The following is a 16187-nucleotide window of genomic DNA, read 5'->3' as shown; positions in this document are numbered from 1 at the left end:
TCTCGCACTAATTTCTTGAATGAATGGTTCCCAAGTTGGAGGAAGACCATTGAGGGCAGTCAAGGTAAGATCCTTGTCTTCAACTTCCTTCCCTACTGCTGAAAGTTGATCCTTTAAATCAGGCATTCTCATAAAGTAGGAAGAGCTGATTCCTCGAGGCAAGAATGCAGCTAGTGTTGTTGACTTCATACATCTTCTCCAATGTGCTGAACATCTCTCTAGCGGACTTCATCTTGGAGATAGATGACACAATATGGTCTTTGACAGAATCAATGATCAACCTTCAAGCTTGAAAGTCCTTCCTCCATTCTTCCTTTTCTTTTTCATCAGTAGGTTCTTCAGCATCCTCGCCATCATCATACGAACCTTCCAAGAGGTGTAATTCGCAAAACCTTCCAAACTGTCTTCAGCCCTAAGAGAAGAAGCCATGTAGCTTTGAACAGTAAGTTAGACTAAAAGACAATAAAAGATTGACAAATCTGATCACAACTATTTATGAACCAAGCTCTGATACCATGTTAATTTTAGTGATCAGACTGAAGATAAATAACTGAAACTGAAAATGCAACACATAACAGTACAAAACAACACAGCAGTACCTTGGGAAAACCTCCCTCTTGGAGGAAAAACCCAGCAACAAGATTCAGATCAGATTATATTAATGTCAAGGGATAGCCAGGTACAAAATTCGCCCACTTAGGGCAAGAACAAATTGACTTATCTGAATCTTGAATTCTGATCAGAATTTGACTTGTCCTTTCAATCTGATGATAGTCGCCACCCTTGATTGGATTCACTCAGCTAGAATGAATTCGCTATTCTCCAAAGTGAGTTCATTGACCTCAAAATATAATGGCAGGCCTTCAATGTATATTCGTTGTGTCTTGAATTGCTTGCAAATCAGATCACTGAATTGGATGAATGTGTGAATGCTGTATAGGATGGATTACATCGCCTCGTTTATATAGGAGATACAAGTAACTTATTTGCCTTAGTCGGCTATAATGAACTTGGCGCCAAAATACACTAAATTCGAATTCTATTTACAAGTTACATGAATAGGTCTTGACCTATCATGTCATCACAAGTTACATGTTGCATTTGCCTTAGCACATTACACCCAAATAGGACCAGTCTCATATGTTTACAAGTTACATTATTGTAATCGCTTTAAGTTATTACAATATGTATTTAAATTTTAATTGCCACTAGGCAACATTAGAATTTAATCAAGTATAATCCGAACTGGCTATTTATTTTCAACACTTTGAACTTGTGGTAGTTAATATGGACAACATTGAAATATATTTATCCTCAAATAATTTAGCAAACCTAGAAATTTCCACCAAGGTAGTGGGTTTAAACAATTTAACTTCAACATAGATGTCTTTCTATAGGCCATTGATAAAGCAACTTTTGAAAAGAGCATCATCTAGCCCACTTGTCTAGTTTGCCAATTTTTCAAATTGTGTCTACATATTGCAAATAAAGTGAGTTTGACTTGATTTAGTCAATGCTATAGTGAAGTCGTTGTATTCACTTGGGCCAAAGCAAGTGAGTATGTATTCAAAAACTAATCCCATGTGAGTGCACTGTATATTTTTTCCAACCACTAATACGATTGAATGTTGCTCTGATATTTTATTGCACTTCTTTTATTAAGCTTACCTAGGTAAAATGTTTCAACCGTATGTAGCTAATAAGGACATGTCCTTGATTGAAGGTAATCAATTGCCACCTGTGCTTCATCATTCCTTGATTGATGGCAATTATGTGTCACCTTTGTCTCATTAAGTGCCAACACTCTACTTATTGAATTAGCTCCTCTCCCAGTTGAACTTAACTCATATCCTCTTAGACACAAGTCATTAGGGATAATCCACCCGAAAGGTTATAAATATGTACATTTTCCTTTGAATAGCTAATAAGAGCACAAATTATATTCACTTGTGTTGTCAGTGTTTGCTTTCAAATAGATAATTGTGATAGTAATTAGTTTGATTGCCAAATTTTTCTGTATATTTTATAGGGTCTATTTTAAAATCCCACATTAGAAAGCTTCATGTTCTAGGTTGAACAAAGCTATGGGAATTTTATAAGCCATGGAAGTTTGATTGATGAAAAATACTATTCTACTTTATACAACAAATTTGCAATTTATAGAAATTCAATTTATTGTTAAACATTGTGTTGTCATCGATGTCAAAGGTGCTATCAATGTTGTCATTGTTGTCAAGGTATCAAGGAGTTTGCAATAATTTTAATTACCTTATCATACCATAACAAGGCATTTGAGAACAATGGAGGACAGAGCTTAGTAATGTTAATATTATCATCATGTACCAGTTTTAGTTGTTTGTAGAGGTCTAGAGGTGACTACGGTACTTTTTTGAGGTTTGTTGTTCAGAGACTGTAAGTAAGCCTAGTTGCACTAGCATGATGTTTTATGGCTTGCAATTTAGAAGACAAGTAAGGCTACACATGAAAAAAATCTATTCAAGTTCCAAAGATGGAGCTCAAGAAGAAGGAAAAATATAGTCGACAAAATGGTCACAGTTCTAATTCACTGACTATGATGATGTTCCTAATGGTTGCACTAGAGGATAGTAAGTTGGTAACATGTGCCAACTAGAGGAAGTGTGTGAAAGTTGTTTGGGAGCAATTGAGTTTGTGTTGGGTGACACACATCGTGATCCCACTCTTAGTGTAATGTATTGGCTTTTGGACCGAGAATGCATATATAATGTGGATCAAATTCATTCCAAAATAGCATGATAGATGTGCTTAGCAAAAAAGTGGCAAAAGTTGTGCAAGCTATCTACTCAATTTGTGTTAAAGAGTGCAAACTGAAATGCAGATCTCATACACATTGTGAGAGTGTTTTGAAGCAAATTAGATCAAAGAGATGTTGAAGGCTAAGCTTTGAAGGTTCACATGACATATCTTTTCATAATTGAGATTGGTGTCACATAATCTGAGTTGGTGCTTAGTTCTTTGGACGAGAGGATTGGTGTCTCCTATAGGTTGGTTCTTGCAAATCTGATTGGGGATTGATGTCTCCATATTGGGTTGCAATTCCTGTGGGTTGGTGCCTACAAAATATTGTAATTTCCTTATTATATTTGTGAGGTTGGATTTGTAATGTCCCCTATTGGGATATTCCTATATTTTGCCCTAGAAACACCAAATGAGGTATGAATTATATTAAGGAAATGTAAATTGCCAACTTTAAGTCTTGATATAGAGCAGCCAAGCACTTGAAAATATATAAGTTTGCTGGCTGTTCTTATTAATTCTGAAACTGATTGTTTCTTCCTTGATAGATTCTCTTCTTCCTCTATATATATCATCTCATCCCTCTTTAAAAGAGGCGACTTCTCCAAGAGAGGCACCTCTTCCAAGGGGTCGGCCCTCTTTAATAAATCCTTTTAAATTAAATTTGGAAATCATTTTAACCCTTACAAAGTGGCGTTAGAGTAGATCACCCAGCATTTAACATTTAAGTATAATTTGTTTTAAATATCACAAAAGAGATGACAACTTTTAGGAGGGTAAGCCTTAACTTCCTTTTGCCCTAGCTAGCCCTTTACCATGCCATGCATCGCCCAAGTCTGGGTACTGGGTATTACTAATGTTGTGATTGGTTTATCGATAGTTGTGACTAGGGTTTCAGATGGGAGTATGACAAGATTTGGGCAATAGATCCAAGTAGCTATTCTCACTGTGGTTTTTCCCTCCTAGGTTTCCACGTATATATGGTATTCTCATGTGTTGATGTGTGATTGTGTTTATCATTTGCTTAGCTACTTCAAAGTTACAAAAAGATTTGATAATGATCCTAATGTTATATTGGATTTGAAGTTAATTATGGTATAAACTGATTCACCCCCCCCCCCCCAGTATATCTATGAGCTTAATAAGGTGTACCTTGTGTCCGTCCACTATGCAATCCACTTGAGGAGTGTTGTCCATTGTTATAACTTTGTCCCAAAGATGACTTTATACTCTATCGGAATGGTTGGCTCATGATACCGTGTTTGGCAATAGGTCCAATCAATTTGTTGTCACGGTTGTCAATTTTACCTATCTTGTCCAACTTGGACAGCTATTAGAGGATAGTTGGTTATGATTTCCTGATCTAACTTTTCCAAGAAAAGGTCTTATGATGAAGGATCCTAAGATCTGCATCAACCATATCATGTAGTTTGGAATGCATCAATTCAATGACCCACAATGCATTGTACTAATATGACCTTCACTACCCTAATATGCTTGGAACTATACAAATTTGTCTTATGATGAAGTATCCTAAGATCCCCTACCATCAACCATATTATTTAGTTTGGAATGCATCAATTCAATGACCCACTACACATTGTACTAATATGACCTTCACTGCCCTAATATGCTTAAAACTATACAAATCTACTTGAATGTACCAATCTCTACTCAAATATGCCTAGATGTAATGTCCCCTTTTGGGAAATTCCTAAATTTTGCCCTAAAACCATGAGTTCGATCAAAATAAGAAATATCGTTCATTCGAAATACAAACTTACCAATTAAAAATTATTTTCCAATATAAATCTTGGATTAGGTCTTGCAATAATGTTAGTCAACATTTGAAATGTAATCCATAAGACCAACTCTTTTCATAAGAGTTAGGAATCCAGTAACATATAATTGCATATATAATCAATAGCATTAATAATTACCCAAAACATATTCCTATAGTAACTGTATTAGGAATTAGATAGAAAATTTGCAAACCGCAATCTCAAGGATAGTTATCCTTGTATTGCAAGAGCATGAGTGGAGAGTGGTCCACTTCATCCTTCAGTCCACCTTGGGGGCGCTCCATCCTCCTTGACCAAGCCTAGGAGCACTAATTAGCCTCCTAGCCAATGAGGCTTAACCCCCAATGGGTGGCATGCTTGAAAAGAGTATGAGACTACCCCCTCCACCAGGAGCACACATATGCCTCTCGGCCCACGAGCACTCCATCTCAGGGTGGCATGCTTGATAAAAGATAAGTCGATTCTTCACCTCTCATGAACTCGAAAGGTTGATTGCCCTACCTGTTTTGCAACCATTTCTACCCATTTCAAAATAGATTAACTATATGAATATATTATAACATATAATCAAATAGAAATATAATTAAATTTTTTAAAATTGGGAAACAATACTCAAATCGGAAAATAATGCGATTACTCACAATTGTCCCTATATAATTTCAGCAAAGAATAAATTGCATTTATACACTTATATCATATTTTCACACATAAACTTACTAATTCCAGGCTGATAATGATAAATCAGATTTCTGCTCTTTATTGACTATTTCCTGATTTCAAATCAAATACTTCTATAATATATTTATTTTTTGCTCTTACTTAGTTCTGATCCTCAATTCTTTTCTTTCTTATGATGATCAATTGATGCCCCATCCCAAATGAGTTGATCTCCCTTTTATACCTTATCGTTGAGGGAGTCACAACCTTCCCCAAATGTTACCTTTTGAAAGGGTGTAACCCTCCTCCTTGATCGCTGGTCTCAAGCCCCTTTTGAATTTGAATTTCATGTCTTTAGTAATTGCTGCCAATGATTTCTTAATTCAAATTCATTTAAATGCCTTTATTATCTTAGCGATCCCAATAAGGCTGACTAACTTGGCAAGGCTGTGTCAGAAATTGTCCCTCTAAACATGGGGATTCCTTTATGGAAGTGTACAGCTGGCAACATAAAGAAATAATGCACCAATTGATGCCACTCATTCATTTGAGCATATGTATTGATATTAAACTGCAGCGATGACTTAGTATATTAGGATATGATGTTCTCAAATGAATCATTAGACGATAAAATGTAATAATATATTATTTACTGGATAAATATCACGGAATATAATATATTATCTGCAGAAGCAACTCCAAACAGAAGCACCTGATAAATACACATATCTGAATATGTCCTTAAGACTTAACTCTATAAGTTCATACATACAATGACCAACTGAAATTCAGAAATCACTATTTCATGCCCTCTGACAATTCATTTATATTTTATAATTATATTATATTTTATTATATTCATTATTATTATGTTATTATTTAAATCCCATTTAAAAAAGGAACATTACACTATACTTGTTCATGACTAGGGTGTGTTGTGAGGCATTCACACATCGCCCCATTGCAAATGGGGACCCCCACTTTTTTCTGCTTTCCAGGATATTGTTTGAGTCCTTAGCTATTGGACTTTGCATTAGAGGGATAAAGTTGGTTAAGAGGCCAGGAGACAATAGGATAGCTTTTCTTTTTGGGGTGAAATGAGGTCAAAATGAACATAAAGAGAAAGAGGTCTGATAGAGGAACTCTTCAAGATCAAGCCCAATCAAACAATGCAAGGAAACACCAATTGGGTCAAGTGCAAAATTCACTTCAAGTGGCCCTCTCCCAGAGCGAATTTCACTCTTGTTGCCTCAAGTCGGAGAAGTCATATTCGAGGTGAGTTTTGAGGTCTTTTAGTATGTAAAGGCATAAACTAAGGCATAAAGTGATAAGGTTCAACTCAAGAGTACATTTTCAAGCTACTTCAAGTGCCCTTAGTTGAGAGCGAAGTTGTTCCTAGAACGCACCATGAGCCTCGTGTCAACAAGCTTGAATGAATTGAATGAAGGAGAATGAGCAAGAAAACACTAAGTGTCAAGTTTCAATTCACTTCATGTGCATCCACTTTGATTTGGACTTCACTTCATGTGCATCCACTTTGGAGCAGACTTCACTTCATGTGCATCCACTTTGGAGCAAACTTCACTTCATGTGCACCCCTTGTGGAGTGAACTTCATGTGCTCAAGACTTGGAACGAAATTCATCCTAAGACCTCATGTTGAACATGCTATGACGCATAAGAGTTGAGAAAGTGAGTGAAAGTGAGCAAAGGAGAGTTAGAGCTTTGATTTGAAATTCACTTCAGCTGCATGAACTCGAGCGAACTTCAGGTGCATGACCTCGGGAGCAAACTTCATGAGCATCACTTTTGGAGTGAGTTTGCCTTAGAAGCCTTGTTTGAGTGCGAGTTAGAGCATTTGAGTTATCATGAATGAGGATAGTGAACATAGTTTTGATTTGAAGATCACCTCAAGTGCTCCTTCTTTGGAGCAAAGTTTACTTCATGTGCTCTTTGATAGGAGCGAATTTTTCTTTTAGGCCTTCATGAGGTAAGTTTGACATGTTTTGTGAATGAAGGTTTGAAAAACTAAGGATTGAATTGATGAAACAATGAAGTGATTGAGGGCAAGTTCAATTTTGACTTGAAATTCAACTCAAGTGCATGCAAGTTGGAGCGAACTTCATGTGCATGCCTTCAAGAGCGAACTTCATGTGGTTGTCTTCAAGAGCAAATTTCGTGTGCATATCATTTTGAGCAAACTTCATGTGCTCCACTCTTAGAGCGAAATTCCTATAGAGGCCTTCCCTAAGGATGGTTTGTCATGTTTTCATCAATAAATGGTTAAAAGACTTAATGTTAGAACCCATAGAATGAAGGTAAGCGAGTGAAAGCAAGTTCAATGACAAGTTTGAAGATCACTTCATGAACATCAAGGATGGAGTGAACTTTGTGAGCATCAAGGTTGGAGCAAACTTCAAATGCTCCTCTCTAGGAGCGAAAACACTTCAATTGCTCCTTCATGAGAGGGAATTTTCTCTAAATGCTCTTATCAAACCTGCAAATCACATAAAATCAGAAATCATATCAAATTAAGAGATTATAGAGGCTATATGTCATGTGTGTTTGATGCTCATTTGTTTGTTTTGCAGGAGATGAAGAAAGAAATCAAGGGGATTACATTGGTGGAGGATCAAAACAAGTGTCCTAAGGAGGAAATTTCAAGGTCAAGAAGATGTCTTCAAGAGGAAAACTTCATCAGCAAAAACATCAAGGATGGTGATTGCAAAGCAAAAGGAGGAAGATTGTGAGATTAACACCACCATGCAAAGGAGAAAATTTCATTTACAAGCACAAAATGCCTAAGAGGAATCTCAACTCTCACCACACCATGGAGACATAAAGAGATCAAAGGAGTGTAGAGGATGAAGACATACAATCACCCCAAGGCAAGCAGGCGAGGATGGAGGAATGACTCAGCTACATCAATGCTTCCCATCACCACTACTTTGAGCGAACTTGAAATGTTGAGTATCAAGAGATATCTCTCAACATCCCTTCATGACAATCTACCAAGTCTACAAGCGCAAGTTGAAGTGGCATCCTAATCATCATCCCAGTCACCACTCACCCAATCAGAGAAGTTCCACATCAACACATCCGGATTCAATGAACCAAGCTCATCATATGAAGGCACAAACTTTGAGGCACCTACCCCTATTATCTATTGGTCATGTCAAAATGTTGTAATTATTTCATTGGCCAAAATTGAGTTTGTTGTAACAAACCCTAATTAGGGTTTTCATTGTAAAATCTCGGCCATTGATCTCAAATTGATCTGAGCCATTGAATTGTATTGAGAGCATTATAAAAGCTCAAGCTCTTCATTTGTAAAGGTTAATAGAGAGATAATAATTAGTCAATAGAGTAGTGAATAGTAAATAGCAATTAGAATAGAAGTTAGATTAAGAGAAGGCAAAAATTGTTGCCAAACCTTGTTGTAAAGAATAATTGATTTCATTGAAGTTATGTTGAATTTAATTTGTTACTTCAACAACAACTTGCATGGTCTTTACTTCTCAATTTACTTTAATGTTGATTAGATCGAATGGAGGAATTTGTTGAATGCATTCGTGTGGAATCCATTTAGTCCATACCAATAGCCTCTTGTTGATTGCAAGTGTGCCTTGCATGGTCAACTAGAATGATATGAGCTTAACTTCAAATTGTTATGTGTCCATTGTTTATGCATTAACTTGAATGGTGATCAATGTTTGATGGTAATGATTTGAACATCTCCGAATCGCACCTTAGAAGATTGCACTGAGCTTGCATCAAATCGTTCAATTTGATGGTGAGACCTTGCCTAGTAGGATTCCATCTAATCATTCACCCATCTTCTTGCATTCTAGGAATTAAGATAGAATTCCTCAACCCTTTCTTTTTTGCCCTTTTTTCAATTCAAGCTAGTTTAGGACCAAAAGCATCACAAGATTGCAACATCAGATGATCAAGTTTCAGCAATTCAAGCATTCAACAATTCAACGTAAGTCCCTTTGTGATCCTAGCATTATCACATCAAACCAATGAGCTTATCCACACGTCGTGACCCGACATTTATAAACCTTGGAGTTATCTCAAGTGATCCTTAAGCTAATCTTCAGCATTTGAGTAACTTTGTTCAAGATACTTTAGAGTATTTTATTTTGTGTTTGCATGTGCATGAAAAACACATCAACAGGGTGTAAGTAGGGAATTTACAAGCTAAGGTGTGCCTGGTCTGGAGGCTTCCTAATATAATTATCTTGTTCATAGATAGTCAATTGACAAAGGGTTCCACTAGACTCATAGCTGCACTATCCTGTCTCCGAGGTACAAAGAGAGCAACTTCCTAAAGCTAGTTGCTTACCAATGCATTACACATTCAGATGGTCAATAGTTTCCTGTTGTAATATCCCCAACAAATTTTTTTTTATTTTAGCAATTTTACAAACACACCAATCAGCAGCATGAACACTCAGAAAACACTCCAAAATATCTGAAACTGACACACAAATCTGCAATATTGTTTCTCAAATCTACTCCTCTAGATGAAGAGTAGTAACAAGCTCAATTAGACTGTTGCATTGCAAGCAAGAAACCAAGTGGTAGCTAGGAGGTATGCATTCCCCGAAGCTTCACTCCAAATTTTGGCAGCACTTCGTTATAATTTTCTTCATAGATGTCAAATGAGAGGCCAAGTTCTCCTATTTATAGATTCTAAAACTCAAATTCACATTCAAATGGCGCCCAAATTCCTATCTTCTGATTTGGATTTCATTTCAAACATGTCCTTGACTTGGCGCCCCCTTCCCTAGGCACAAAATTCGAAATTTTTCCTTGGTCCAAACTTACAACATAAAAGAACATTATACATGAGCATATATTCCATTCTAGGCGCCAGACTTAGGAGAATAAATAAATTTTTGAATAAGATGCACTTTTCATTTCCTAAGTCGTCCAACAATATAATTAAATATTAAACTTTAGAATAAAGTATTAATATTTAATAAATCACTTGCAAAACAAATACTAATCAGTACCAAATTGATCATGAATTGAAGTGCTGAAACCATCAAACTGAACTGGGTCGGAGCTCTGCACTGAACTGCTAAAAATAGAACTGCCTGAAATGACACTTACTAAAAATAGTAAGTCCTAAAAACAACTCCAAAAAACTTGTTCTTCGAACCCTGTAGCTCAGCTCGAGAAACCCAATGATCATGACAACTGATGTCAACTTACTAAAAATAGTAAGTTCTGCAAACTCCTCTGAACTGATTGCTTGTCATACCACTGCAAAGCTTACAGAAAACCCAGAAGGAACCTCAATTCTTTCTGCCAAACTCCAACCACAACATCCCTGAAAATAGCAAGGAATCCTCCTAGAAAATAGGAAACCCCAATTCCTCATTCCAATCAGCCTACAGGTTTCTAGAATAGGCTAATGGACCACTGATTACCGCCTACTGAGAAGGGGGCATTACACCTGCAGCAAATTTTCTTTCTACGCGAAGGTACATGGAAGCTCAAGTCTATCTACAATTGAGGTCTTGATATTGGTGAGTCCTTTCCCACCTCATTTCACATGCCAATATGTGTTTAGCCAATAATGACAACTCTTTATAATATTTTAAAGTCCCTAACATAGAATTTCTAACCTAGAGAGAGCACTGCTACATAAAAAAGTTGTTGAAATCTCTTAATACCCCACAACTTTCACATTTGTGTTTGGCATTAAGTCCAATCAATTTGCTGTCAAGGCCATCATTTTTACCTAAATTGTCCATTTTGGACAGCCGTTAGAGAGTAGCTGGTTATGATTTCCTGATCCAAATTTTCCAGGAAAAATCTTATGATGAAGAATCCTAAGATCTACTACCATCAACCATATTATGTAGTTTGGAACGCATCAATTCAATGACCCACTATGCATTGTACTAATATGACCTTCACTGCCCCAATATGCTTGGAACTATACAAATTTGCTCAAATGTACCAATCTCTACTCAAATAGACGCCCAGATTTGTTCATGACTATGGTGTATGTAGGGAATTTCTAAGTTAAGGTGTGCCTGATCTGTAAGCTTGCTAATATAATTATCTTGTTCAGTAATAGTGAATTGACAAAGGGTTCCACTAGACTCATAGCTGCAGTATCCTGTCCCCAGGGTACGAAGAGAGCAACTTCCTAAAGCTTATTCCTTACCAATGCACCACACATTCAGATGGTTAATGGCTTCCTGCAATTGAGACCTAGATATTGGTGAGTCCTTTCCCACCTCATTTCACATGCCAAAACGTGTTTAACCAATAATGCAGCTCTTTATAATATTTTAAAATCCCCAACATAGAGTTTCTAACCTAGACCACTACTGCATAAAAAAGTTGTCAAAAATTATTAATACCCCACAAATTTCACCACTTTCTAATCACCAAGATCTCGTGAGGGTGAGATGAGAGCATTCAAGGGGTATTTGCAATAGACCACTAAAATTTTGTTGCTATTGTAGAATGCAGCCATGGGAACAGCTTCGATACTGTTTGTTATGATCTTACCTGCGAAAGATGATCAAACAATTACACCAACATGCAAAAAGAGGGCCCAAATTTTTCCCAAGGCATCCTACAGATTAATTTCAATCTGCAATTTATAGCAGAGACTAGCTGAAAGTGACTCTGAATCTTTAATTTACACAAAACATGTATTCTAAGGCAAAATGTCAAACAGGAACTGTACGAGCTATCTCTTCTAACTAATCTTTGACTTGCTTTTATTTGTGTCTCTGATATATATACAGGACTGGACTATATCAGGCTACTGTTTATCCTAATTCAGTCTTGTTGAAAACTGGTATAAATTACCAAATCTATAATTAGGCTTCTAAAAACATGAGGCTTGTTCTGCATAAATTGATACCACAGTATACTTCAATTGCTGTGCATCTTCACCCAAACATCTCTGTCAGACAATGCAAAAATATTTGATCTCATTTTAGGTGCAAAAACAATCAGATCTCATATGACCTTATAATGACAATTAAGAGTTCTATTGAAGAGACCAAACCTCTATAGATGTGTCATGTCCAGCTCGAATGATATACACAGGCCAGTAACCATCTTTGCGCGGTGCCGGATTGCCTCCTGGATGCCGAGAAATTATCTGTACAAAATGTCACAAGTAGTCAGAAGATCCCTCCCTGAAAATCAGGCGCTCAAGAACACAATGACATAAACATAGAATGTAATAATTTGCCTAGATAAAATTCATCAAACAATGGTAAAGGCAATGGACCTGTACGGATGTGTTGAGACCATTTAGGCATTCAGTGGAAAAGAGCCTTAATTGCCCTTGAACTTTCGTGATAAAAATTTCATTCCTCTTAGCCACATTATAAAATCTGTAAATAAAGCAAACAGTAAAACCCGATAAGCTGAGTTTCTACATAATTAAAGGGCCAGTTGAGGGTGTAGGGTTAATAGATTAGGATGTCCATAATAGATAAAATAAGTCAATAAAGGTAAGATTGGTGTTGCTGTCCGTAACTGATATGGCTTGGTAGTGGTTGAAATGATATTACTGTTAGAAGTCTGTATATTTGTCATTGATGTCAAGAGATTCTGAAACTCTAAATTGATACTAATTGCGATTGGTTGGTAGAGTTTGGATGTTACAGACCTATCTTCAATGATTGTATCACACCATGTTGTTGTTGCAGATTTTGTGTCTTGGAACTGTTTGGTTTGACCTTGAATCTGACAGAAGCAACAAAGAGGAAGCCATGTTATGATGCCCACAAACAAAACAATACATTTTATATTTACTGTGATTTCAGATTATCAGTTGGATAAGATTTTACGTTAGCATTATGTCTTTTGTATCTTGGACTATGTGTTAGGATACTGAACGTGGTGTGTGAGATGCTGAGAATCTGAATGAGAATGCTGATGAGTGATGAAAAGGACCTTGCCATTGCAAGATGCAGAAAGCATGCAGATTGTAGTGGAAGATTGAGGTATACTGTGATTATATAATCTATATGTTGCTTAATTGATTGTAATTATAAACAAGATCAGCAGTGATATATATGCCATACCCTTGCTTGATGAAGTTGTTAGGGTCTTTCTAAAAGACTGCAGACAGGATACAAAAGTTTATTTGCAGATTGAATATAAGACTGATTCATGTTTGAAAAGGTTCTGATGTTCAGTTTGTAACAATTCCAATGTGTGCTTCCAATATTGTATTGGTTCAGATTTGGAGTCAAGACTTCTTTTGTTTGTGACATTCTTATGGTTGGTGCCAAAGGATGCTGAGTTATTGCTCAAACTGAAAAGTTGTGTTTGTAAGAGTTGGTGCTCTCAAGCAAGGAATTTGGGGATTCCTTAGGGTTGGTGCCCTTAAAGTATTGTATACACTTTTTGTGAGGCTGGATTAGGACTGTAGAACCTAGTTTTCCATTCTAGGTTTTCCACGTATTTCATGTGTATTGGTCTCTATTTGTTGTTGCATTCTTTTCAGTTCTGATTTTCAATTATTTTAGTTTATCAATGATACTTAATTGTTTAAGGATCTGAACGTTTAATCTACTACTGATTCACCCGGAACTGAAAGTTCAATTCACCCATCCCCCCCTCTCAGTAGTAGAATTGTGTTCTACAATTACACTAAACCCATTTGAACAAATCAAAAAATAATACCATGATTAACATTATTCTTAAAATAGACTTACCAAAAACGGGAAAAACTCACAACAAACAGAAATTCAGAAAAGTAGACTGATATGCATTGCAAGAAACTTGATTATTCATAACGTCCAGATTTTGAGGGTTTTGATTTTAGGGTTTAAGGCATTAAAATCTTACCTCATAATTCCAGAGAATTGATACAATGAGCTTTCATGTACATCCCATTTCCATTTACCTCGCGTTAATACAATCCCAATGCTTGGTTTTATCTGTACACATATTCACAAAATGGCTAAACAACTCACACTTAAACTTCAAACAAACATATTAGGAGCTGGATATTAAGGAAACAGTTGAATTAAACGAGACCTGCATTGAGAGTAGGCGTTGGAGCTCTAAAGACAACCACTGGGAATTATCGTCACCATATGTACAGCCCACGTTACTCTCTCTGTTTTTTGTCATTGATAAATTACTATGCTGGTTTTGTATGGTGCATGACCTATAATTTCTATGCTTTTTATTCGTATTGACCTTGGAGTAATTTAGATTATGCAATGGATTGTGAGCAGACTTCGAAGTATGCAGTGAATTGTAAACAATAACATTGCAGACATGTGAACTTTGGTGACTGAGAGTCAACATGATTCAACAGGAAATGAATGTACTTCGATTATGACCGTTGTCTCTGTTGTTGCACATTTTGTGGATTGTTTCGATCATCAACGGTATATTGGGTTTGATCGGCAACAGTAAAGGAGATTGGTAGTCGTTTCAAATACTTTGGATTAGATTTTCATTTATATTTTCAAATTTAGGTCTAGTCAATATTCATATAAGAAGATGCAAGATTAACAAGAGATGCAGTGCACCTAATTGTTGAAATGAAATTATATTCCAAGTAGAGGTTGTAGTTATTTTATTGTATAAATTGTGTATTATTATAATATATAGTTATTTATCTAATATGGATTCAATAATTAACATATAACTTTTCATTAGTGAATTTGTGGCGGTTATTACATTTTGTGGTGATGATAGTGATAATGAAATTATATTTGTGGTGATAGTAATAATAATCTGATTGCTTTAATTGTGCATAACTCATTTAGTGTAAGTCTTTTTTCCATAGAATCGATAAATTAAGTGGAGCTATTGAAAGTAAGTTTGAAATGTTATACATGCACTCTAACCTCTATGAAATGCATCCAAAGCTCTTTGGATTGAATCTATATTTTTTACATCTAAAAATGTATACGACTTTAATGAATATAGAATAAATATATATTTTTATTCAAAAAGTGGTATATGACTATATATGTCATTCCTCATTTGAAACATTTGTGCCATATGTATCAATTAATGGATAAATATTTGTTTATTTGTTTATTTTTTACAGAAATTATTTTATTGATCAATGAGAGAAAGAAATAATAGAAACCAATTCGAGACGATGAGTTAAATAAAAACAAGTCCTCCACCTCCTAGTGAAGAGGAGTAAACCTAGAGTGTTCTAGAAGAGGCCAAAGATTAAACATAAATTTTATAGACACCTAAAAATGTCCTCACTTAATTAAATAAATATTTATTATTCAATTAATTATATTACCATTAATTACTCTATTTTTTTATAGGTTAGTTTTATTGATATTAAAATAATACATTATTTTTAGCATTTGTTTGAGCACATATGCTCCGAGATAGACATATAGAGAGACCAAAAAACCAAAACCTAGACATTATCAACCTACTATAGATGGGTGCCTAGTAAGGTCACCATTACATCCATTATACACATTTGTCCTAGACCCCAATAACACCGACAATGAAACCTTGCAGAAACAAGGCCACGCATCCAATAGGTAGCATCATTCATCCTCAAAAATAGAGGACGAACCAAAATTCACTAGGAAACCAGAATATGAAGTGTCGAAGACCATGCATTCACACATTCACCCACTATCTGCTCCACTGCCATTACCATTCTGGGAACTATAATGAAAACTCAAAAAGCCAAAAAAGCACCATCATGTCTTATCAATCACCTTCATAAAAGGCCTTAGAGCTGACAACCTTAGCAAATTCCTCTAGCCAAGCCGAGTTGTCAAACTTTATACTAACTACCTGTCAAAGGAACTCCCTACCCACCACAACCCATCTTTGGTGACACTCCAAACCCCACACATCCAGACCAAGAATGAATGTCACGAACCCTATTTATCTATAATTATTTTATTAGGAAAATAATGTTTATTTTTCGTTTATGAAATGAAAATGAAATTTTAGT

General features: G+C 35.9%; 1 protein-coding gene across 3 annotated transcripts in view; it reads right to left on the bottom strand.

The window, feature by feature from the left end:
• The window catches only part of LOC131061244 (uncharacterized), a 138873-nt gene extending 124179 nt beyond the window's left edge, over nucleotides 1–14694 (bottom strand). For 2 of the 3 annotated variants that reach the window (XR_009110519.2, XM_057994792.2), the window contains exons 1-4: nucleotides 14270–14694; nucleotides 14078–14169; nucleotides 12507–12612; nucleotides 12279–12374 (exon numbers count right to left, since the gene is read on the bottom strand). Coding sequence is in view for 2 of the 3 variants with exons in the window: in XM_057994792.2 (XP_057850775.1) it covers nucleotides 12279–12374; nucleotides 12507–12612; nucleotides 14078–14169; nucleotides 14270–14545 (570 nt within the window). In the remaining variant the exon portion in view is untranslated. The remainder of the gene's footprint in view (nucleotides 1–12278; nucleotides 12375–12506; nucleotides 12613–14077; nucleotides 14170–14269) is intronic. The other variant, XM_057994791.2, reaches the window with a different exon arrangement.
• Nucleotides 14695–16187: the final 1493 nt, after the last annotated feature.

The sequence above is a fragment of the Cryptomeria japonica genome, chromosome 11 (genome assembly GCF_030272615.1).
Source record: "Cryptomeria japonica chromosome 11, Sugi_1.0, whole genome shotgun sequence".
Taxonomy (NCBI): Eukaryota; Viridiplantae; Streptophyta; class Pinopsida; order Cupressales; family Cupressaceae; genus Cryptomeria; species Cryptomeria japonica.
Note: the sequence above shows the minus strand (reverse complement) of the source record. Positions and strands in the feature narration are given on the sequence as shown.